We start from the raw sequence: 26,528 nt of genomic DNA on the forward strand, positions 1-26,528 counted from the left end.
TAACAAAAGAGTTCAGTAAACTTGTAGGATACAAAAGTAATATACAAATAAAACCAAAACCCTGTTGGGTTTTTATGCATTAATAATGAACTGTCAGAAAGAGAAGTTAAGAAAACAATCACATTTGCAATTGTATCAAAAAGAATCAAATACCTAGGGATAAATTTATCCAAGGAGGTGATAGATTGATACACTGAGAACTATAAGACATTAATGAAAAAATTTGAAGAAGACATAAATAAATGGGATGATATTCTATGCTCATGGATTAGAATAATTAACATCATTAAAATGTATATACTAACCAAAGCAATCTATAGATTCAGTGCAATTTTTTTTAATCAAAATTTCAATGGCATTTTCCACAGAAATAGAACAATCCTAAAATTTGGTGTGGAACCACAAAAGACCCTTCATCAAAACAATATTGAGAAAGAACAAAATTGGAGGCATCATGTTCCCTGATTTCAAACTGTACTATAAAGCTGTAGTAATCAAAACAGTATGATATTAGCATAAATATAGCACATAGATCAATGGAACAGAATAAGAAGCCCAGAAATAAACCCACACATATATGGTCAATTAATATACAACACAGGCAAGAATATACAATGGGAAGGACTGTCTGTTCAATAAATGGTACTAGGAAAACTGGACAGTCACATTAAAAGAAAAGAACTGAACCAATGTCTTGGGGCGCCTGGGTGGCTCAGTGGGTTGAGGCCTCTGTCTTCAGTTCAGGTCATGGTCCCAGGGTCCTGGGATTCTCTCTGCTCATCAGGGAGCCTGCTTCCCCTTCTCTCTCTTCCTACCTCTCTGCCTACTTGTGATCTCTCTCTCTCTGTCAAATAAATAAATAAAAATCTTAAAAAAAAAAAAAAAAAACTGAACCAGTGTCTTCTTCTTTTTTTTTTTTTTAAATTTGACAGAGAGAGAAAGATCACAAGTAGGCAGAGAGAGAGGGAAGCAGACTCCCCGCTAAGCAAAGAGCCTGATGCGAGGCTCTATCCCAGGACCCTGAGATCCTGACCTGAGCTGAAGGTAACCTACTGAGCCACCCAGGAGCCCCTGAACCAGTGTCTTATACCATCACAAAATTGAACTCATAATGGATTAAGGAGTTGAACATAAGGCCTAAAACCATAAACTTAATCCTTCCGGAAGAAAACATCAAAAATATCTCGTGCCTTTCCTTAATCAGTGTTCTTCATATGCTGAAATTGTAACTAGCCAAAGCTTAATAGCTACTTTCTCTGAGGGCAGTTGTAATTCAAAAGAACATAAATCAAAATCAAGTTAATCAAGCTATGCAATCTGTTATATTTAGTATTTCTTCATGCTATGAAATGTTGGTTAAATCCATAGATGGAATATTCCCCTTATCAAAAAAAGGCCCGAGTAAAATCAGCACTCTTGTTTGAGAATGATATACGAAATTATATAATTCCATTTAACCAATTTCACACGTAAGAAGTTTCTTACTCAAATTTAAAAACACGTAATACTTAAATTCTGAAGTTACTTAATCCATGAATTCTTAATCAGTTTAGTAGGGTATATAGGCTAAATTTACACTGACATCATTCATTACATGAGATTTAATGAAATTAATACGAATGAACTAGTACTAACACAAGTAGGTTCTTTCTTTAGACAATATATAAGAAACTATTTAGTAAGTTATCTCCAGAATTTTTAATTAAGTTTAATCATCCGGGTGCAGAAAAAGTTAACATAAAGTTCTAACTTAAAAAGCTTAAGTCCTTACCTAAAAAGTCCGCCCTTAGCTGGCAGCTGGGAACATGGATTTCTGGAATGTTCCTACTATTAACCCATATAAGTGGCTCACAGTATCTAAATTGTTTGTACAAACAATATAATTTCTGCAAACCCCTGCTTTTCCTCTATGAATCCGAAACTTGAGTATATGCCAGACAGAGGGTTTCTGTATGATCAGATCCCAGTGAAAACCTTGGGTGTTCAGTCTCTAGTGAACTTTCGTGTTGGCAACATTTCCTATTCGTCACAGCATTTTTCTTGAGAAATTAAGCACACCTTGTGTGACTCCACTGGAAAAGGAATCTTAGAAGCTTACATCTGGTTTATCTGGTACTGAGCCCCATGGACCTTTTCTGTTTGCTGGTTATGCTTTTTATCCTTTCACTATAATAAATTGTAACCATGTGTATGACTACATGCTGAGTCCTGTGAGTTCTAAAGACTTTCCAAAACTCAGAATGGTCTTGAGGACTCCCAACACAATCTCCTAATCTACATCTACAAGAATCACTTAATTTGAGGATTAGTTGTTAGCATCTCAAGATAGGAAATGACTTCTAAGTGCACTACTAATGGAATTCTATCAAACAAAAAAATCTACCACAATTGATTATAATTGTAACTTGTGATTTTGATTATAGTGGTATAACCAATATTACAAAGCATTGGTAGGAAATTATATTTCAGTTGTTGTCAGGATGTTATCCAAAATGACATCTGAATCATTGTAGAGTGCCCTCTGTATTAGGCAGGAACTCTGGGCAAAATTCAGATCTCTTTGGCTTAATTAGGCTTACCTTTTGCTTTTATATTACAGTGACTCTTAACGACTGCTTGAGGGTTTTAGGTTTTTTTTTTTTTTTTAACTTTAGAAAACTAACAGTTAAATTGCAACCCAATCTCATCTACTGTACAAGAATGTATCCTATACATGTTTCTCTGCACTGAGCTCATTTTAGCTATTGTATTTTCTGATGCATATTTATTTATTTATTTATTTATTTTGAGAGAGAGAGCATGCACAAGTGTGGGGAAAGGGTAGGGGCAAGGGAGCCAGAGAATCTTAGGCAGGTTCCACATCCAGTATGGAGCCTGACACAGGGCTCAATCTCAGGACCCCGAGATCATGACCTGAGCTGAAATCAGGAGTCAGATGCTTAACCAAATGAGCCGCCCTGGCGCCCCTACTTGCATTTTTAATGTGTCCTAACTTCCTCAGTGTTTTTCTCTTTTATTGCTTGTATTGTTGCCAGACATTTCAAAACTTTTCAGATGAGCCATACTGGAAGGAAGAAAAGGAGTACTGAATCAATAACATCTAAAAAAAAAAATAGTGAAAAAAAAAAGGTAAACAGTTAATACAGGAAAATGAGAATGAAAGACTGAGAATTCTCGGGGCAAAGCACTTTTAAAATCAAGGCAGTATGTTGGAAGTTTCAATTCCTTTAAACAAATGTGGCTATTTTGCCTTCTTTTCTCATAAATCTGATACTTAAGTTAACTCGTCTCAGTAGCTGAATATATGAAAACACTGGGGGTTTGTTTGATGAGTTCAAGGGCAATTTATTCCCTTTTGGAAACTAAAAGCTCATTAATATCTTTTTGACTTAAGAATAAGTTTTCTTTTTCCCAAAAGTTTATATTTAAAACCAAGTGTTTAAAACTTGAAACACATTTTCCCATGGAAAAGTTATTACAGTGATTAACTGTCAGGCCATCCCAGTGAACTCATTAAACTTATAAAAAGTCAAAGGAGACATTTGCAATGAACATAGTATAAAACTGTATTATGAAAAAAAAAGCCCTTGTCTTTCAAATGCAAAAGTTAAATTTCCACATGCAGTTTAAATGTATTCTAATCAGATCCATTACTACAGTGTCTGAGCCAGGACCTCACTTTGGGACTCTGCATAACCACTGCAAATGGAGAGGGAAGAGTGAACTTGGGTGGGTGGGACAGGGAGAGACCCTGTGCACAGTCTGGGAAGGTAAGTATGTTGTATTTACCCAGATTGGTTTCTACTCTGATTTCTGGGGGTACAATGAAGTTGGTACCCTACAAGATAGAAAAGGGAGGGAAAGGGGATTTGGGCTTCTCAGAACCCAGAATCATTAATATGCTACTATCCATAGGGTGGGTAATAGGGTATATCTCTGGGCAGCTGGTAAGCATGAATGACCATCTGGATAATTCTTTAAGCAGATGGGTTCTGAGTACCACAGGTGGGCAGCAACAGGCAGTGGACCTGGGCCCCTCTTAGCAGTGTGCTTCCCGCCAGAGGAGAAAGAAACAAAATGGATTCACATAGGGAACCTGTGGAAATGCCAACAGTGTGAAGAAGATATAAATTTCCAACACGGAAGATCAGAAGAGGAAACAAAGGTATAAGACATGTATCTTGTAGCAGTGTTAGCCAAAATGTTAGACCCAACTGGGCTCACCATTTCTAAAGCATTGCTAGGCCTATGACGTATTTTAGGTTTGTCTATCCTGGTTGGGGGAGGCACTTCACAAATAATCCTGCTTCTAAACACTACACATTTGTTATTCATTCTGTAACTGGAAGCCTGTATCTTCCAGGCATCTTCACCCATTTTGCCCATCCACCCCCCAACTCCCTTCCTCTCTGGCAACCATCAGATTTTTCCCTGTATTCACAGGTCTGATTCTGCTGTTGTTTGCTTTTTAGATTCCATACGAGTGAAATGATATATTTGTCTGTCTTAATCTGATTTACTTCACTTAGCATAATAACCTCTAGGTCTATCCACATTGTCATAAATGGCAAAGTCTCCTTTTTATGGCTGCATATTCATGTGGGTGTGTGTACACACCACATCTTACTTATCCATTCCTCTATTGATGGACCCTTGGGTTGCTTCCGTATCTTTACCGTAAACAATCTTGCAATAAACATATGGGTACATGTTTTCAAATTAGTGTTTTCATTTTCTTTGGGTAAATACCCAGGAGTGAAATTATTGGACCATGTGGTGTTCCTATTTTAAATTTTTTGAGGAATTTCCATACTGTTTTCCACAGTGGCCTTCCCAATTTGCATTCCTACCAACAGTGTATGAGGCTCCTTTTTCTCCACATCTTTGTCACTTGTTATTCCTTGTCTTTTGATTTTAGCCAATCTGACATGTGTAAGGTGATACCTCATTGTGATTTTGATTTACATTTCCCTGATGACTAGTGATTTTGAGCATTTTCTCATATGTCTGCTGCCCAGAAGATGAAAGGGATTTATGATGCAAACTGGATATGGCTTAGGATGCTTCTGCCCAGATTTCACTGGCTATAGCCCCAGTCATGAAGTCCTTACCTTACTGCAAGGAAGGCTGGAAAATGAGTCTTACTGTGGGGCCCAAACAGAAGAAATGGATGACATTCCACCAATTTTGCCAATATCTTTATGTACCGTAACTTTATTTCAAAGGATTTATTTCTGGACTATGAAATTTCTTTATTGTGTGTCATCACTTTGTGTAATGACCATAAGAACTCCTATTTCTTCAACAGAGTAATAATATTTGGCACCATATTTGCTTTTTGAAATCTCCCCTCAGAGAAAAGAGTAGAAACTGATAGTCAGCAGGGTCCTGGTTTAACTTCCACCAAAAAGCAGCATTCTCACTGTGCAACTAGGAAGGGCAAAGCAGCAAGCAGCCTTTATTTCATTATACATGTTGACAGTTGGCGAAAATGGCGCACACAGTGGCCCCCAAGTATGTCCTGCATTTTGCAGAGATCATTGGCTGTGGTTTTCCCTGACATTCCTGCACCACTGGATTTCTAAAAGCCAGCAAGAATTTCTAGTGACTTTTTCCTTCAGTCTAACAGGTTAGTGAGCATCTCATTTCTTGTGTAAAATCTCTTCCTACTTGAAATATTTAAAGCAATTTTTTCTCCAGACCAAGACTAGCTTATATATCAACTAACATTTGTCTTTAGTGGCCCGTTTTTCTCCAAATATAATTTTTTAGTTCTTGTATTTCAAATATGTGTTGTATGTTATAGCTATGGAGCTGCTACCTGCCTCAGCCTTAATGAACATAAATATTCTATAAAACTTCTAGTTTTTATATTTTAAAGGCATTAATCCATCTGGAATTCATTTTTGCCTATGTTGTCAGTGCTAGTATAATTTATTAAATAAATCACATTTCCCCACCCAACTGAGATACATCCCTGTCCCAAGTGGCTGGATCAGTTTCTAGACCACCTAGTCTATTCTGGTGATTTATTTTTTTATTTCTAAGCAATGCCATAGAGTATTTTTTGCTGTGGTTCTATAAATAGTTTAATAACTGGTTTATAAATTTAAATTCAATGGAAACCATCTAACACAATAATTAGTGCTACCAGATTAACTCATTTATATAAAGAACTCAAGATATGGCACCTGGGTGGCTCAGTGGGTTAAGCCGCTGCCTTCGGCTCAGGTCATGATCTCAGGGTCCTGGGATCGAGTCCTGCATCGGGCTCTCTGCTCGGCAGGGAGTCTGCTTCCTCCTCTCTCTCTCTCTCTGCCTGCCTCTCTGCCTACTTGTGATCTTTCTCTGTCAAATAAACAAATAAAATCTTTAAAAAAAAAAAAGAACTCAAGATAAATCATATTGTTATATCTCCGTGCATGTATGTGAACTTCCCACAAATATTAATAAGAGTAACAACTAAGTGCTTGGGTAATAGAAGGCAGCAATGGTCAGTCCTAACCTGATCCAAATGCATGAGAAGGAGCAGGCTCAGTTTTCTTACTGATTGCTGTTATCTTCAGTGAATATTAAAATACTAAAATTTGATTTTATTAAATTAAATATGTATTTTATTAAAAATAAAAAATTAAGAGTATTAAAAATTGAATTTGTAATGTTATTACAATCAAATGCTACTTTTAAAGTTTATATATAGTTTATATATAGGACTCCATAAGAGATTCTGTTTATAAAATGGGTACAGTTATTGCTAAGTTTTAAAATTATTGGTCTAACACATAAACTTGTGTTGCCTCCAATATCAATCATTCAACTGTCTGTCTGATTTTTTTATTGAGATAAAATTTATATAACATAGAATCCACCCTTTAGAGCATTCAATTCAGCAGCTCTTAGTATATTCAAAAAGTTTTGCATTGATCACCACAATCTAATTCCTGTTTGCCTATTTTTTTTATTATTAAAAAATGGAAAAACAAAAGTACAATTTTCATTCAATAAATACCATTTGACCTTTATACAGTTTTGTTACAGGAAGTGAAGTCCATGATTTTAGGATGATGGTAGTAATTTATCAGCCAAGTAATCAGTTTTCACACAGTTTCTATAACTGCAGCAATTTCCTTGAACTGTCTGTAGAAATTCTGGAGAGAAAAAGGAAAAATAATATTAACTTAGTTTTTAAAGGATATGTAAGTAATTCTTTAACTTATTACACCTGACCATTAAAGACCACATGACATATTAAATTTGTTATGTTAAGTTTATATCACTATTATTATTGGAAAGCTATAAAAAAAAAAGGGTACAATTTGGTACCACAAGCATAAATACTATTATAGAGTTGGATTATTATCTCACAACTAAAATATTTAAAATGACACATAAAAAAAGTTCTTCTGAGATCATACCAGAAAGAATTATTAAATACCCAACACTGTACTAAGCAATGAAGATAAAAACAAAAATGACAGTTTGGGGAGCACCTGGTTGGCTTAGTTGGTAGTGTGCAATTCTTTCTTTTTTTAAGATTTTATTTATGTACTGATTTTAGAGAGGGAGAGCAGGTGGAGGGGCAGAAGGGAAGGCAGAGGGACAAGCAGACTCTGTGCTGAGCATGGAGCTTGATATGGGGCTCAGTCTCATGACCGTGAGATCATGACCTGAGCAGAAATCAAGAGTCAGATACTCAAGTGACTAAGCCACCCAGGCACACACAACGTGCAGCTCTTAAAAAAGAAAAAAAAAAAAAAAAATCCATTTCCAGGCTTTAAACCACTTTAAATCTAGTGAAAGACTTTTTCAGGATGATAGGAGCTGTCTTCTTTAAGATATGGGTTTATTAGTTACAGTAAGAAAGACCCAATAAGGGGCGCTTGGGTGGCTCAGCGGGTTAGGGCCTCTGCCTAGAGTCCTGGGATCGAGCCCCACATCGGGCTCTCTGCTCAGTGCAGAGCCTGCTTCTCTCTCTCTCTCTGCCTGCCTCTCTGCCTACTTGTGTTCTCTGTCAAATAAATAAATAAAATCTTAAAAAAAAAAAAAAAAAAGAAAGAAAGACCCAATAAATACTAGGGCACCTGGGTGGCTCAGTAGGTTAGCATCTGCCTTTGGCTCTGGTCATGGTCCTGAGTCCTAGGATAGCACCTGAAGTTCAGCTCCCTTCTTGGCGAGGAGCCTCCTTCTCCCTCTTCTCTCCACTCATGCTCTCTGTCACTATTTCTGTCTCTCTTTCTCTCAAATAAATTTTTAAAAATCTTAAAAGAAAAAAAAAAAAAGACCCAATACTGACAATGACTTATATAGTAAAAGGATAGTTTCCTTTCATTTAAAAATTAGCTGGTATGTTTGTTCTCCTATAAAAATCATCTTTTTTCCCATCTCCCACATCTCCAAGAGAGGAAGTAAACAAATTGTTTTCCTTTCTTCTCTACCTGCTAGGAACTAGGAGGCAAATCTGAAACTTAACCTCAGCAATTAGGATATGCTCTAATGATTTACATATCTGCATTTCCTTCTTATTTGGTCTTAATTCTCTTTGCTACTTAAACGTATATATATTTCATTTTAGTTTATATGTAATGAAGCCAGATGTAAAAACTATTAAGACTATATACTGATGGTCAAAATCTCAGCTACAAGAAAGATACAAATTAAAAGCTCAAAAAAGTTCCTATTCTCTCAGTCCTGCTCTGTTCTTGGTTAAAAGCCATGTAAAAACGACCTTTAAAAAATGTGTCCCATTTGTGATTCTTTTCTTTAGGAAAAAAAAAAAATTCTTAGAGGTAGAATCAGAGAGCATGAATGCTATATAAAAAAATAAGAATTGGGCCAAGATTGTGAATTATATGAAGGAATGAAAACTGTTGCTGGTTTTTTTTTTTTTTTTAAGATTTATTTATTTCTTTATTTGACAGACAGAGATCACAAGTAGGCAGAGAGGCAGGCAGAGAGAGGGGAAGGGAAGCAGGCTCCCTGCCGAGCAGAGAGCCTGATGCGGACCTTGATCCCAGGACCCTGGGATCATGACCTGAGCTGAAGACAGAGACTTTAACCCACTGAGCCACCCAGGTGCCCCATGAAACCTGTTTTTTTTTAATTGATTTGGTCCTTATATTGAATTGAAGGCTACTCACATATCATAATATACTATATTTCCTTTTAGACAAGTCTTAATTCTTTCCAGGATGCTACTTAGCATAATAATGTTGAATCTGTGACCATAAGTTTTTGTTTGAAAGCAGCAGTATCTATTTAAATTTTTTTTTTTTAAGATTTTATTTATTTATCAGAGAGAGGGGGAGACAGCGAGCACAGGCAGACAGAATGGCAGGCAGAGGCAGAGGGAGAAGCAGGCTCCCTGCTGAGCAAGGAGCCTGATGTGGGACTCGATCCCAGGACGCTGGGATCATGACCTGAGCCGAAGGCAGCTGCTTAACCAACTGAGCCACCCAGGCATCCCAACAGCAGTATCTATTTTAAAAGAAAGAAATCAAAGGGAACAAAAAGCCTTAAAATGTAATTTATAAAACAGAACTACCATATGATCCAGCAATCCTCCTTCTGGGTATATATTCAAAGAAAATAAAATCACTACCTCAAAAAGGTATCTGCACTCCCATGTTCTTTGCAGCATTACTCACAGTAGCTAAGATATGGAAACAACCTAACTGTATGTTGACAGATGAATGCATTTAAAAATGTGGTGTGTGTCTCTCTCTATATATACACACAACAGAATACCATTCATCCTTAAAAAGAAAGAAATCCTGCTATTTTTGACAACATGAATGAATTAGGAGGACATTATGTTAAATGAAGTAAGCCAAACACAGACAGATAAATACTGCATGATCTCACTTATCTGTGGGATCTAAAAAGTAGAACTCTTGGTAAGGTAACAAGAGAGTAGACAGTGGTTACCAGGGTTGGGTAGTTAGAGAAATGAGGAAATGTTGGTTCAGAATAACAAACTTTCAGTTATAAGATGTATAAGTTCTGGAGACCTAATATATAGATAGTATAGTGACTATAGTTAATAATAATGTATTGTGGAGTGGCTCCAGCCACTCTGGAAAACAGCATGAAGGTTCCTCGAAAAGTTGAAAATAGAGCTACTCTACGACCCAGCAATCACACTACTGGGTATTTACCCCAAAGATACAAATGTAGTGATCTGAAGGGACACCTGCACATCAATGTTTACAGCAGCAATGTCCACAACAGCCAAACTATGGAAGGAGCCCAGATGTCCATTAACAGATGAATGGATAAAGACAATGTGGTTCATATATATAGATCAAAAAATGAAATCTTGCCATTTGCAACAACATGGATGGAACTCTAGAGGGTATTATGCTAAAGTAAATAAATCAACCAGAGAAAGATAATTATCCTATGATCTCACTGATATGTGGAATTTGAGAAAAGAGGCAAAGGATCATAAGGGAAGAGAGGAAAAAATCAAACAAGATGAAACCAGAGAGGGAGACAAACCATTAAGGGACTCAATCTCGGGAAACAACGTGAGGGTTGCTGGAATAGAGGGGGATGGGAGGGATGGGGTGTCTGGGTGACAGACATTGGGGAGGTATGTGTTTTGGTGAGCGCTGTGTATTGTGTAAGACTGATGAATCACAGACCTTACTCTGAAACAAATAATACTATTATATGTTAATAATAAAAACAATAATGTATTGTGTACTTGAAATTTGCTAAGAGAGTAGACACCACACAGACACATATAAAAAGGTAGCCATACAAGGTGGTGGATTATGTTAATTAACTTGATTGTGGTAATCATTTCACAATGTACACATAATACCAAAACATCACATCATATACCTTAAATATATACAATTTTTATTTGTCAGCTATACCTCAATAAAGCTAAGGAAACGGTGTAGTTTGTAAAAGAAGAAATCAAAAGCATCCTTTGGCCCATGAGAAGCTTTTCTTATATATTTTATTTTTATTTTTTATTTTTTTATTTTCTTATATTTTATATATTTTTAGTTTTACAAAGAATTCTCATTATATTTCCATTGCATTCACTTGGTGGTTGTTTTTTTAGAGTATTTTTTCTTAGAGTACCAACTACTGTGGGGAGTCTTAAGTATCCAAGCAATCAAAACAAACAAAAACAAAACTCTAAGGCCAATTAAAGTAGTCAATGATAAAACATTTCCTTGAATATATCTTGAAGAATATCTAATTTTTCACTCATCCCCTTTTCTTCTTCCTTGCTTATAGAAAAGCAGTAGAAATGATCATATGAATAAGATGACTCTACATATAAACTACTGAGTTACTCAAATCTCTAGCTGATAAAACTATTATCAAGTACTGGTATGCTGATTAGAATTTTATAAACATTTTTAGTCAGAAAATTCAGGGTCAACTCTGTTTAAAGATAAGATTCATTTAGCTATCATTCTCAAATATTAAGCCTAAAAAGAATAAGAGTAGAACAGTTAAATGCAAAGTTCATCTTCCTGCCAAAGAAGATGAAAATTCCCTAAATATATTCACAGAGGAGTACTGTGAAAGTGATCAAATATGACAGTACACCAGTTCAGCATTATATTGAAAATAGTGAAATTTATCAAATTCCCAAAGAAAACAAGTTCAGATCTTTTGTGTGTACTAATAAATATAAAGCACATCAAAACTGAAAGTAAGGGACACCTGGGTGGCTCAGTTGGTTAAGCAGCTGCCTTCAGCTCAGGTCATGATCCCAGCGTCCTGGGATCGAGTCCCACATCGGGTTCCTTGCTCAGCAGGGAGCCTGCTTCTCCCTCTGCCTCTGCCTGCCATTCTGTCTGCCTGTGCTCACTCTCTCCCCCTCTCTCTCTCTGATAAAAAAAAAAAAAACTGAAAGTAAAAACAATTACAATTTTCCTTAAGAAAGATTTTAGACATTCTTTACTAGCAATTACAGAACAATGAACTACAATTGAATGAGTAAAATCACAAACCTGAAATTGTGGAATTGTCATTTCAAAGGACTTGTTCTTTACTTGGCCTGAATGATCTGCCACTTTCAGCAACACTGCAACATAAGGATACTTAAGAGATCTGCAACTGTCCGAGCTCACGGCCATACCCAGCTTCCACTGAAAATCTACAAGCTGTAATGAAACATTATAGAAGGATACATGGGTAATAACAGTGCCATGAATGCAGATATTTATTCAATTTTACTGCTCTCACACTGAACTTTTAGTTTCAGTGCCAGTCACAGTAAAAGAAAATATCTTCATTTTAATATTGCTAGGGGAACAATAATCAAATGAAAATGGGAGAGAAGCAATATGGGATAGAAACAGAGTTGGAAAACAACACCGTCATCATTACAATAAAACACACACACATCCATCTTTACCAGATGTACAATGGAAGTAGAAGGAAGATGTGGTACGACTTCTGGTTTTCCCTTCATTTTGCTCCTGCATTTAATGGGACCACAAATGCTTTGTAGCCTCTCTCACCTCACTCTCCTGTTCCATATATGCTTTCTCCCATTCCATGACCCAAAATCCTAAAATGGAAGATGAGCTACATACCATCTTCATATGTGACTGGGACCCACATGGGAACCATTCCAGTTTCCTCACTCACCATGGTCCTCGACCTGAAGCCATACGCAAGCATAAGCACTTGGTGACAAGGTGGTTTTAGATTTCATCACTGTTAATGATGAACACCTGTCAGATGATGTGCTATGTAGTTTATATGTATTAAATGCCTCATTGAATCATTGTAACATTATAGGCTATTATTTCCATTTTGCGGATGACAAAACTGAATTTCAGAAAGCTTAGATAATGTATGCAAGGTCACACATTTCTGTGATCAGAACTGAAACCAAAGTCTGCTGGACTCCAAAGATTATATGCTTATTGACTACTGGCTGCCTTAATACTTTTTTTTTTTTTTTTTAAGATTTTATTTATTTATCAGAGAGAGAGAGGGGGAGAGAGCGAGCACAAGCACACAGAATGGCAGGCAGAGGCAGAGGGAGAAGCAGGCTCCCTGCTGAGCAAGGAGCCCGATGTGGGACTCGATCCCAGGACGCTGGGATCATGACCTGAGCCGAAGGCAGCTGCTTAACCAACTGAGCCACCCAGGCGTCCCTGCCTTAATACTTTTAATCTAATTTCTGTTGATGATTGCTCAGTGTTCTGGGCATAAAACAGGATTGGATAAATTCAGCTCTTAATATTGACTAAAACCCAAGATGGTGAGTAGAAGGATTTTGTTTCTTGTTTTCAAAGCTTTAACAAGTAAATGGTACACAGCAGGCACTTACAAAAAATACTTGTTGATAGACTGATACTTTTTGCTATCAAATGAGTGCTGATAGGGCAAAAAGCTTTGCTTATAAATAAACCTCTTTTTATAAAACTTAGGATGTTTTATAAACAAGACTCATCTATATACTGCCTACAAGAGACAGGCTAATACACTACAAATGAAGGGATGGAAAAGGTATTCCATGCAAATGGAAACCAAAGAAAGCTGGGGTAGCTATACTTAATATCAGACAAAATAGACTTTAAAATGATTGTAATAAGAAACATAAAAGCAAGTTACATAATGAAAAAGGGTTCAATCCAATAAGAAGATATAACATGTAAATATTCATGCACTCAACACAGGAGCACCTAAATAGACAAAGCAAATATTAACAGACCTAGAGGAAGAAACAGACAGCAGTACAATAACAGCAGAAGACTTTAATAATACCACTCTTACATCAATGGATAGAACACCCAGAGAGAAAATCAATAAGGAAACATCAGCCTTAAACAATATGTTCTAACATATTGGACTTAACAGATGGACTTAACAGATATTTACAGAACATTCCATCCAACAGTGAGAAAATACACATCTTCCCAAGTGCACATGGAACATTTGCCAAGACATATCATTTGTTAGGACAAAGAAAGTCTTAATGTAAGAGTACTGAAATCCTATCAAGCATCTTTTCTGACCACAATGGTATGAAACTAGACATTAATTACAAGGAGAAAAACGAGAAAATTCACAAATATATGGAGACCTAACAACGTGTTACTGAATAATCAATGGGTCAAAGAAAAACTCAAAAGAGAAATTTAGGGGCGCCTGGGTGGCTCAGTGGGTTAAGCCGCTGCCTTCGGCTCAGGTCGTGATCTCGGGGTCCTGGGATCGAGTCCCGCATCGGGCTCTCTGCTCAGCAGGGAGCCTGCTTCCCTCTCTCTCTCTGCCTGCCTCTCCATCTACTTGTGATTTCTCTCTGTCAAATAAATAAATAAAATCTTTAAAAAAAAAAAAAAAGAGAAATTTAAAAAATACCTTGAGACAAAGGAAAATGAACATGTAATATAACAAAAGTTATGGGATACAGCAAAAGTTGTTCTCAGATGAAGTTCACAGCAATAAACGCCCACCTACCTCAAGAAACAAGAAAAGTCTTAACTAAACAAGCTAACTTTACACCTCAAGAAAATAGAGGGGAACCTGGGTGGCTCAGTCAGTCAAGCATCTGACTCAATTTCAGCTCAGGTCACGATCCCAGAACCCTAGGATCCAGACCTCCCTCAGCCAACCTGCATGGCTGGTAGTCTGCTTCTCCCCCTCCCTCTTCTCTCCAACCTCCCTTTCCCTCCCCACCCCCAGCTTGTGCTCTCTCTCTCTCTCAAATAAATAAGATCTTAAAAAAAATTAGAGACACAAATAAATGGAAAGATATCCTGTGTTCATGGATTGGAAGAATTAATGTTGTTAAAATATTGTCCATACTACTCAAAGCAATCTACAGATTCAAACCAACCCCTATCAAAAGTCCAAAGATATTCTCTACAGAAATAGAAAAAATTCAAATAGCCAAAGCAAATTCTGAGAAAGAACAAAGCTGGAGATGTCATGCTCTCTGGTTTCAAACTATGTTACAAAGTTATAATTTTTAAAGGATAGCACTAGCATGAAAAGAGACAGATTAATGGAACACAATAGAGAGCCCCAAAATAAACCCATGCATATATGGTCAATTAACTTATGACAAGGGAAGCAAGAATATACAGTGGTGAAAGGACAGTATCTTCAATAAATACTGGCAGACTGAACAGCCACATGCAAAAGAAGGAAACTTGACTACTATCTTATACCATACACAAAAATCTACTCAAAATGGATTAACAACGTGGAAGTAAGATCTGAAACCATAAAACTCCTAGAAGAAAATGTAGGCGTAAGCTCCTTGGTGATGATTTTTCCAGAAATCTTGGTGATGATTTTTTGAATATGACACCAAAAGCAAAAAAAGTAAAAGTAAGCAAGTGGAACTACATTAAACTCAAAGCTTCTGCACAGCAATATTCATAATAGTCCTCAACTGAAACCACCCAAATGTTCAGCAGTTGTAAGAAAGATAAATATGTACAGCAATGAGCTTCAGCTACACTAACACCAAAATGTTGAAAGAAACAAGTCAAAAGATACATGATTCCATTCACTTAAACTTGAGAAACAGGAAATACAATGTTGTTTAAGGCTGCATACACAGGTAGGAAAACTATATAGAGGCAAGAATGTGATTATCACCAAAGGATCATCATTGCCTCCAGGGAGAAGAGAAGGGAGAGGTGCGATTGGGGAAGGGTATGTGGTGGGCTTCTGGGGTCCCAGTAATACTCTAGTTCTTGAATTTGATTATGGTTACAAAGGTGTTCACTTTAAAATTATTCATTAAGCTGGCCGTGGTAATGCACTTTTTTTGCATATGTTATCTTGTAGATATCAGGTGGGGGGAGGGAATATAAGTCACTGAATACAAAACACTTTTCTGGTGGAAAGGAAAAACTTATTGTAGGCTACAGTGATCAGAGGAATGCTTTACAGAGAACATAAGCTTTCAGCTCAGTTTTGAAGATTAAACAGAACTGAAATTGAGATGAGAATGTGTCTTCTTTATATATTCCAAAAATATACACCTAACAGAGAATAAATGGTTACTAAATATTAAGCTGAACCAACCAGAGATGGAGAGAGTCAATATCTGGTACAAGAGAGCATTTAACTGCCTTAAAGTGGACAGCTCCTCTAAGGAAGTATGGAAGATAAAGCTGAAAAAAAGAGATGAAGAAGCCAATAATTATTTTCAAATTGTGGGTTTTCAGAGGTTTTTAAAGTATTCTCATATACTTTATCTTATGGAAAATATGTTAAATCATTTAAACTTTTTCGGTATGCAATGGAGACTCACTGAATTTTTTTCAGTAAAGACAAGGATGTGAAAGTATAGATTAAAAAATATTCATCTGGTGGTGGCAGAATACAATAATCCAGGAAAAAGGTTTTAAGTGCTGGAACTAAGGTGGTAACTAGCAGGATTAAACTGATCCTTAAAGAATGAATCAGTAGGTCCTGACATTTTTCTTCACAATTATGGGAGATCAAAGACAACTATGCAAATGTGAGTACAGATGATAGGGAGAATGTTGATATCATGTTACCAATCAGACTTGGTATATTTAAAGATTAGCAAGTGGGGATACAGGATATTTAAATAGGAATGTTCAATAAGTGGCTAAAAATCCAAGAACAGAATCTAAGAGAGTTCATGATTAGAGATACAGTTTTTGTATTAGATTAATGGGGATATCCAAAAATCTAATTCAGAGTACTTCTTAGACTTACTCAGCCTGTACAATTATTTTCTTTCTTTCTTTTTTTTTTTTTTTTTTTAAGATTTATTTATCTGAGACAGAGATCACAAGTAGACAGAGAGGCAGGCAAAGAGAGAGGAGGAAGCAAGCTCCCTGCTGAGCAGAGAGCCCGATGCGGGGCTCGGTCCCAGGACCCTAAGATCATGACCTGAGCCAAAGGCAGAGGCTTTAACCCACTGAGCCTACACAATTTCTTGATGCTTTACTGTCTACAGGAAAATGGTAGAGAAAAATCATTACTTATCTGACTCTGAGTCCAAAATAAAACTCTGGACTATTTAGAACGTTTCAAACAGAAAATCAACAAAGGAACACAATGTTGGAATCCGCGGACAATGGTGAACTCTCAAGTGACAAAACAGGGAGAGCTACCACCCAGACACTCACTGTGCAAAAGGAATACTCTTAAATAAAAGAAAGATGGAATTCAGTTTATGATTCTAAAACTGAACACGCAATTGCTAATTAAAAGCAAATTTTCTAATTAATGTGGTTTAGCCTTAACTAGGAATAATTGCACTGGAGATTTTAACAAGAAAAGAATAAAAGAAAAATCAGAGCAGAGCACACATCATTATGGAGGATATTAAGAATGAAATAATACACTCTCTAAACTATTATAGAATTAAGAAAAGGAAAATGTACAAAGAAAAAAAGGAAAATGTATAAAGAAAGAAAAAAAAAACTAGTAGTGAAAAAAACATAAAAACATCCCCAAGTAAAATGAATAGAAAGAGGGACACCTGGGTGGCTTGGTCAGTTAAGTGTCTGCCTTCGGCTCAGGTCATAATTCCAGAGTCCTGGGATTGAGTCTCAAGTTGGTCTCCTTGCTCAGGTGGGAGGCTGTTTCTCCCTCTGCCTGCCCCTCTCTCTCACTCTCTCTCTAGCAAATAAATGTATAAATTCTTAAAAAAGAAACAACAAGAAAATTATAAAACAAATATAGATAAAAAGGAAAACAAAGAAATTAGCTATAGTCAGTCACGGTTTTAGTGTGACTAAAAATTTAATTGATCTAGGGGCTCCTGGGTGGCTTGGTTGAGTGCCTGACTTCAGCTCAGGTCATGATCTCAGGGTCCTGGGACAGAGCTCCATGTCTAGCCAGCTTCACACTCAGCAGGGAGTCTGGTTCTCCCTCATCCTGTGCTCCTCCCCGTACTTGTTTGCATGCGCACACGCACACACACACACTCTCTCTCTCTCTCAAATAAATAAAATCTTTAAAAAAATAATTGATAGGTAGCTGCAGTTATCAATGTAAAAACACCATATAAAAACTATAAAGAAAAATATTGGTAAACACCATTTCAGTTTAAATTTACATTTCAGTTTAAATTTAACTTTTATTTTTTCAAAATACAACATATAATATTAGAAAAGCAATCATGCACTACTCTATCTTAACTACTATTTTCTTATTTCTAGTCTTTGTATGTATTTTTTATAGCTGGAGTCATAAAATATATACTTTGGTGTTCTTTTTAAAATGAAAGTCTGCCAATGGAAGGAATGTAAAGTATTTTCCACACATTAATCTCTCTCAAAAGTAACTATGAGGAAAATACAGACCGAATAACTCACCCAACGATACAAAACTTGTATAGTTGCTATTCCGACCCTAATATGTCTGATCCCATATTCTATGCAATTTTCATTATACCCAGCTGCAACATTACTCTTTGGAATTAAATTAAGTCCGAGTAGGTCAAAAAGTAAACAGGCCTAGGATGGCATGAAAATATCATCTTCTACATGCTAGACTCGAGCTGTCCAATACAGTAGCCATTACCCAAATGTGACCATTTAAATTAATAAAAAATTTCACTTCCTCAGTTGCACTAGTCATATTTCAAGTGCTCCAGAGTACATCTGGCTAGTACTACCTACTGGACAGTGCCAACAGAGAACATTTCCACCATCACAGAAAATTCTATTGGACAGCATTATGCTACACTTAGTGTTTGTGTATGAAAATTGATTAAGGCATGAGTTATTAGCAAATTTCTACTGGAGAAGTCATATTACTCTAGTCCAAGTATACAACATTCGCTAAGTTATTAGGCTTCCCCACCTTGTTTATTGATACCTTTCTCCATTCTCTGCTTTTTAATTTTCTCAATAGCACTCATCATTATCTGAAATTATCATGTTTACTTATGACCTGTACCCCAAGGAAATTCAAACTTCCTAAGAGGAAGAGCATTATCCATCTAGTTTATTACTGAATCTACTACAACAATACTTGGTACAAAGTGAATGTTCAAATAAATATTTGTTGAACTAGTATGTTTGTAAATTCCAGAGCTTATGGTAACTGGTCTCCAAAGATAGATTCCAATAGTGTCACCCCTCCACGTACATACATGTCACTCTTCACATTAAGTGGAGCTTATTTTCCCTCTGCACCAATATGAGCTGTCCCTGTCATTGCTCCGACCAGCAGAATATGGCAGAAGAGGCTTTCTGGAATCCTCGAGCCCAGGCCTTAGGAGAAATGGAAGTGTCTGCCTTTTTCTTTATGCAATGCTGGCTCTTGGGACTTTCCCTCTTGAAACCCAGCTACCTTAAGGTGAACAGCCATGTAGGGAGAATAAGCAAGCCACTCCAATGATCAGCTCTAGCTGAGCTCTTAGCCAACGTCATCACTAGCCATGGGGGTAAGCCCTCTGGGTTTCTGGCTCAATCAGGCTTCTAGATGACAAGGAGTAGAAGCTACCACCTAGCTAAGCCTGGATAGCCCACGAGAGTCCCGAAAGATCACTCAACTGTTATTTCAAGTCACTAAGTTTTGCACAGTTTATTACACAGCCAATACATAACTAAAGCAGATAAACATAACTGGCTGAAAATAACTTTGTCAATAAATTTAACATATGAGGGACGCCTGGGTGGCTCAGTTGGTTGGACGACTGCCTTCGGCTCAGGTCATGATCCTGGAGTCCCCGGATCGAGTCCCGCATCGGGCTCCCAGCTCCATGGGGAGTCTGCTTCTCTCTCTGACCTTCTCCTCGTTCATGCTCTCTCTCACTGTCTCTCTCTCAAGTAAATTAAAAAAAAAAAAAAAAAAAAAAAAAAAAAAAAAAAAAAAAAAATAAATTTAACATATGACATCAAAAACATATTCTCTTAACTGTTTAATCTAAAATATACCAATTCTAGAAATCTTAGCAAAAACAGCTAAAAGATATTTCAGATTTAGTTTGTTTAACCTGTTCCCTCTGAGAGATGCTAATACTTCTAATAAAAGTCAGAAAAAATAAAGCCTTTCCCAATAAACACACTCACTACTAAAAAATTCACAGTACATATGCCCTCTAACACCAGACATGTATCACCTTCCCTCAAAAATGTTTCTCATCCTCATTTCATTTCTACTGATGACCCCCATTCCCTCAGTGACATAGGTTTGAAAAGTTGGTCAACTTAGATTTTTCTCAAAATATGTAACAACTGATAGGCATTCAAGATTTTATTTCAGCCAATGCCAACGTTTATTCCCTTCTTCCCAATCTCATTGCCCCAGACCTACACAAATACCTTTTTTGTTTTTAAATCTTATCTTAAATTTTATTGCAGCCTTTTAATTAGTTTCTTGCCTAGGTCTTTGTTGGCTCTAATCCAGACTATGGTCTCTAAATACTGTTTATAGATTAGCCAAATCTAATATCACAGGTCAAAACTTGTGACATTTACTGGCTCATGAGGTAGATACCAAGTACCTGAGTTATCTTGCAGCACAGACCCCATTTTCCCACTCATCCTCAAATAGGGCTGCATCCCTTCTTTAAATCTGCTTTTAGCTTTTATACCTTTGCTCATACTGCTCATTCCCCTTGCAGTAGAATTCTCAAACATCTACTTAAAATTCCTCTCAAATTCTACTTGCTCTGTGAAGTCTTTCCTACTTTATTTAAACTTACTATGAATATTCACATCATTTCTTACACCTTAGCACCTAGAACATTCTGTCTTGTATAGGTGGATCTGTCTCCCACCCCCACATCCACTGTATACTCCTTGAGGGCAGTTTATGCATCCAACACATAAACACAGAAAAACAAACATAAGCATTTATGAACCACTATATAAAATGTACAAGTTAAAGTCACTATGTCTCGTATATGGGAAAAGAAAAAAGAGCACAAGATATTGTCAATGGAACATCTTACCTTTTTTTTTTTTTTTTTTTTGATGTATTTATTTGAGAGAGAGAGGATGAGACAGAGAGAAAGAGAGAGAGAGCATGAGAGGGCTGAGGGTCAGAAGCAGCAGACTCCCCACTGTGCAGCGAGCCCGATGTGGGACTTGATCAAGAGACTCCAGGATCATGACCTGAGCCAAAGGCAGTCACTTAACCAACTGAGCCACCCAGGCACCCTGGAACATCTCACTTTTTACTTCTACCATAAAACTGTCAAGGAAAGCAGTAACAGTGGTAGCGGTAGGAATAATCATTCATCTATGATGATGCGTTCTAGTTGGACATCTGTAAGAAATCACAAGCTACTTCGAAACAATGATTCTAAGTATCAGAACCGTGTAGTAATGAGTAACCTGAGACCTCTGGTGCTGGGTAAGATAGCACTATGATTTGTTCAATGTAACAAGCTCAAATTCTGAAGTCAGACCACCTGATTGGAATCTCAGCTCCCCTACCTTTTAACGATGTGGCCATGGACAAGTCACAATATGCTCCAATATTCAATACAAATTTACTAAAGAATACTGTGGTCTAGGCATTGGGGATATAAAAAAAGAATTAAAAAAAGTCCCTGACCTCAGGCCTCAGGACCTTACCTTCTAGTGGGGAAGACAAACAATAAACAAATATAAAAAGTGTAAAAGAAAAAAAAAATGCAGGGTAAGGGAATAGAGTGACCAGGAAGGCTATTTTGGTAGAATCTGGGAGAGACTTCTTTGAGGAGTGTCTTCTGAGTAGAAAGGGAACAGAATAAAGGAAAGGGAAAAAGCCACACAGACTTCTGGGAAAATAGAACAGTCTAGACAAAGGAAGAAGCACGCCTGACATGAACAGGGAACAACAATGAGGCCCATGTAATTGGACTGGCATGAACCAGAAGAGGAGTCAGGGATGAGGAATCAGTTTTTGAAGGGCCTTGCAGGCCATGTCTATGGCTTTCTTCTAGTGTGACAGGAATCACTTCAAAAAGACTCTGAGCAGGAGAAAGACATGGTCTACCTTAGACTTGCAAATGGCTCATCCAAATTGCTGGATAGAGCATTAAGTTTAAGAAAAAAAGCAAGGAGACCCAATTGAAAGCCCACTGCAAAGCAGTGTAGACAAGAGGATGGAGGGTTGCACTTAGGTGGTAGTAAGGCAAGATGAATTTAGAGTATAGTTTAAAGGTGGAGAACAGTTGGTATGCTGATGGGTAATATGGGGGGTTGTGAACTCTCACTGGAGCTATATTGTCTCAATTAACCTGGCTATTTCATACACTCATGAGAAATATTTAAAGACAGAATGTGTTACAGGTCAAGCCTAAACAATAGTTTTATCTAAAGTATTTTAAAGAGCATATACTGCAAACATAAATGACTTAAAGCTGGGTAATGGATTTTTTCCCCTTAACAATATTCTTGAATAATCATTTTTTTTTCCAGCAGCACTTTTAAAACTGCATCGTGAACTATGAATAAAAATGTTCTACTTAGGAGTTCCTGGTGGTAAAACTCATGGAAGCATACAGGTGCTTCCCACCCTTTCTCCCCCAGTGACTAGGTCCTTGAGGTTTTCACTCTCAGACTTATCCACAGTTCCTCTAAGCACTTTATCAATTATAGTTTAGGTTTTCCTACCCTGGCACTGGTTTCCACCAGATTTCTATTCTTGTGACTTGTAATTCTCTGTATTCACCTCTGTCTCTCCAATTTGAAGGCAACAGTTTCCCTTGGGACCTCACTTCTCTGATGGATCCAAGAGTTGTTAACTCTTCAGTTTGTTCAGCTTTTTACTTGTTTTTATGATGAAATGACGTCTTCCACATTCCAAGCTCCTTATATGCCAGACTGGAAACCGGACGTCTAGCACTCATTGCCATTTTCCTCATAAAGGCTTTGAACAATCTTTTGTTAGATGACTGCAAGGTTTATAATTTATGTTATAAATGATATCTTTTACAAAAATATTTTTCAGCCTCTGTGTCTGACTTACTAACAACTGAATCAATCACCTTGCTAAAGTCTCATACAAGAGACTTAGAAACATTCTAATGTTTCTAAATTATTTTGGGCTCTTTTTTTTTTTTTTTTTTTGGTCTTGGCTTCTTCCATGTAAATAATCCTATAACCTGTGAATGATTCCATGGAAGGAATGGGTAGTTGGCTCAAAACAGCTCCCCTTTCACCCAACCAAATGTCCACATTCCAACCCTTGAAATCTGTGAATATAGATTCAACTAAATTAAGGATCTTAAGGTTGGAAGATTTTTCCTGATTTATCCAGGTAGGTCCAACATAATGAGGGTCCTTATCAGGAGGCAAAAGGTTCAGAGTCACAGAAAGAGTTGTGATCTTAACAGAAGTGATGATGTGATTATGGAAGCTAAGGCTGGAATGCTGTGTTTCAAAGAAAGAAGTAGAAGCCACAAGCCAAGGAATGCAGACAGCCTCTACAAGCTGGAAAGAACAGGAAATAAAATCTTCCCTAGAGCTTCCAGAAGGAACACAACCTGGGCAACACTTTGAGTCCCACAAAACTGATTTTGAACTTCCAACCTTCAGAACAGAGATAATAAATCTGTGCTGTTTTAAAAAGTGCCCCTCCCAAAACAGGCTCAATTTTTAAAAGCCTATAATCAACACAATTCAGTTTCAGGATGTCTTGCTGAAATAAACATATTCCTTAGTGTAAGTGAATAGATAAAAATGATTTGAGAGATTCAATCAAAGTGTACTAAATAACTCTGAGCAAAGCCAGGTAAGGGGGTTGTTAATCTATTTTAGTTCCCCCTACCTCCCAGGAATCCTCAAAAGCAACAGCAGCTGGAGACAGTTGACAGGGAGCAGTCAATGGGCTCTCCACTGTACTCCTGTTTATTTATTTCAGCCCTTTCTTATGGTTTGTTTGGACTTGGGAAACCCCTGACCTAAAATGCCCTAGTTTTTGTACTCTTCTTCTGGGAAATGTGTTATTAAGTTGTTCATCTGAAAATAAGTTATTACCTGAAACAGGACAGAAACACTTAGAACAAAGAGGCATAAAATATACTTAAAAATTCAAATTCTTTTTTCCTCGCATAAAATATGTAGCCATTGAAAGATTGAAGAGATATACTTTCCTTCTTCAAAATAACGTTTTCAAAGGCTAAGGAAATGTTTGCAGTGCTACCTTTGTAGATTTTTAAAAATTTCTTCTATTTATCGTATTTTAAAATACCTTACACCTAGTTTTGAATAAACGGTCACCAAGAATAAGAATTGCTCGGTACTCTTTGTGCTGGAGTGGGCGGAAGAGGTCCCACTACAACGGCCGCGGCTACTGTAGCAGGTGCAAAGCGGAAGGAGCAATGCAGGCTGGCGGGATGAAAGAGACTCGGAGACACAGGCGTTGGATTGGGGGACTGCTGGGGAAGGCTCCCGGCGGCATCGTCCCCCCGCGGCAGGGTGCGGATCAGGGGCTACCGCCCGCCCCTCGCCCAGCTGACGCTCGCTGAGGGCGGGGCGGCCCTTCACTCACCTGGTTGGTGACCTGAAATGAAGGCAGAAAACAAAATTTAGGGAAACATCCCTCCAGCTCCAGAGCCCCGCTTCCCCGGATCTTCTCAGGCCAGGACTTACCTCGGACTTCGCATCCAGTCGCGGCTCGCTGCAGCCCTCCATGGCACGGGACCAGGGCCCGGACCACCGATTGACCAGGTGGCCTGCCCCCACCCCGGCCGCCAACACTTCCGCTTCCTTCTCCCGCCCCTCGCGGCCTGGCGCACGCAGCGGAAGTGGGGGGGAGCGGAAAAACAAACATATTTGTGTAACTCACCCTTACTGTCAATTAAACATAAGTTTCAAGGAGATATTCATCAGTAAGGACATTTATGTGGGGAAAGGTCCGAAGGCTACGGAGATACCTTGTGAGGGGAAGGACCGATTAGCTTCAGGATGCCATCTTCCCCTTCTAACCTGTGGACGTGGACTCTTCCGGTCTGCGCACCCCCGCTCCCCCCCCCCCCCCCCGCGCTTTCTGCGCTCGCGCGCAGACTGGCGGCCGCCGGAGGAATTGATCCCACCAAGTTTAAAAACAGCTGGAGACCACGCCTCTTTCGCCGTAGAAGTCGCTGGGCTGGAAGATGCCATTGGAAACGATAGTTGCGTGATTGGCTTTTGTCCCTCGGATTACTTCACTGGCCTAGCTGCGGGTGGGGCGGGGATGCTTTCCGTTATCACGCTGCCACCGACCAACCCCGGCTCTCAGCTGACTATGGGGTACCTTCTTTTTTTTTATTTTTTTTTAATATATTTTTTAAAGATTTTATTTATTTATTTGACAGAGATAGATCACAAGTAGGCAGAGAGGCCGGCTGAGAAAGAGAGAGAGGAGGAAGCAGGCTCCCCGCCGAGCAGAGAGCCCAATGCGGGGCTCGATCCTAGGACCCTGAGATCATGACCTGAGCGGAAGGCAGAGGCTTTAACCACTGAGCCACCCAAGTACGGGTACCTTCTCATCCGGGTCTTCCTTCTTTCCCCCTCCGCATCTCACATGCCTTCTCCGCAGTATCTAAGGCGATTTTTTTTTTTCCTCGCCAACTTTTTATTTTGAAAAACTTGAAATTTTTTGGAGAAAAGTTGCAAAAGTAGTTCAATCAACATCCGTGTGCCCTTCATCTAGATTCATCAACTTAACATTTTATCCATTTGCTTTACCTCTAGCTACATATACGGTCATGACGGCGCTTCATCTCTAAATACTTGAGCATATAGCGCCTTAAAACAAAGACATTTCCTAAATCGTCACAATACTACGACACTCAGGAGATTTAATATTGACAAAATACTATGATCTAACACGTGGACCAAATTCAAATATCAGTGGTCTCAATATTCTTTAGAACTGTTCCCCATGTTAACCCACCGCCAGAATCTAATCAAGAATTACGGTTGAATTTGGTTATCATTTCTGCTCCATCTCTTCCAATCTAGGACTGCACCGGCAAAATGTCCTTGGGACTGCATTGGTTCTTTGTGGGAGGCTCTCCGGGAGGATCCGTTTTCCACTTGTTGCCAGAACTCGGTTCTACGCAGGTCCCACTTCCTTGCTGGTTTTTGGATGTGGGGTTCTTTGTGTCAGAGACATCAGCATTCCTTGTGGTCCTCTTCATCTTCAAAACCATTAACAGCAGAGATTCAAACCTTGAATCTCTGATCTCCCCTTCTGCATTATCTCTCCTCTGCTGTCTTCTCACTAGTCTCTGAGTCCCGCTTGAAAATGTTCTGTTCTTAAGGTCTTAAATCATTATATCGAGCATTCTCACATAATCCAGGATAATCTCTACCTCTTAAGGTCCATAATCATAATTATATCTGCAAAATCAGTGCAGAGAAGTACCCAGATTAGTACTTGATTAAATAATCAGTGGATGAGACTCTTGCGGGGAGGAGCATCTTTAAAATTCTGCCCCTGAAAACAGCCCTCACAGGATTGCTGGAGAACTACATTGTTTTAATGAATGTAAAACTTCTAGAATCATGCCTGGCATGTAACACTGAGAATCTGTGCCAAAAAGCCACTGACTCGAGGTTATTGGACATAATTAAAAGTACTAACTGGCTTGGGAACATAGTCCCTGAATTAACCCAGTG

The 26,528-nt window shown here is 38.1% G+C and overlaps 2 protein-coding genes across 3 annotated transcripts in view; one reads left to right on the forward strand and one right to left on the reverse strand.

The window, feature by feature from the left end:
- The window catches only part of UCHL3 (ubiquitin C-terminal hydrolase L3), a 105,191-nt gene that overhangs the window by 18,826 nt on the left and 59,837 nt on the right, over positions 1-26,528 (forward strand). The gene's annotated exons all lie outside the window — the stretch shown is intronic.
- Positions 6,939-25,040, reverse strand: COMMD6 (COMM domain containing 6). Of its 2 annotated transcripts, none has more exons than XR_014303435.1 (4): positions 24,800-25,040; positions 24,516-24,652; positions 11,979-12,052; positions 6,939-7,148 (listed from the first exon to the last, which is right to left on the reverse strand). XR_014303435.1 is itself a non-coding variant. In XM_082701246.1 (4 exons), the coding sequence occupies exons 2-4, from the start codon at positions 24,555-24,557 to the stop codon at positions 7,098-7,100; spliced, it is 246 nt and encodes an 81-aa protein (XP_082557372.1). In that variant the 5' UTR covers positions 24,558-24,652; positions 24,800-24,879; the 3' UTR covers positions 6,939-7,097. The 2 variants fall into 2 exon arrangements, 1 of the variants encoding a protein (XP_082557372.1); XM_082701246.1 differs by having other exon boundaries at positions 11,979-12,131; positions 24,800-24,879.

The sequence above is a fragment of the Mustela nivalis genome, assembly GCF_964662115.1.
Source record: "Mustela nivalis genome assembly, chromosome: 15".
Classification (NCBI taxonomy): domain Eukaryota; kingdom Metazoa; phylum Chordata; class Mammalia; order Carnivora; family Mustelidae; genus Mustela; species Mustela nivalis.

Bases quoted from the DNA above. Each gene is read 5' to 3' on its own strand.
- COMMD6 (XM_082701246.1), bottom strand. From the start codon at position 24,557: ATGGAGGGCTGCAGCGAGCCGCGACTGGATGCGAAGTCCGAG. The intron at 12,132-24,515 runs GTAAGTCCTGGC...GTTTCATTACAG, and splicing joins GACTGGATGCGAAGTCCGAG to CTTGTAGATTTTCAGTGGAA. The intron at 7,149-11,978 runs GTTTGTGATTTT...TTTTCTCTCCAG, and splicing joins TGACAATTCCACAATTTCAG to AATTTCTACAGACAGTTCAA.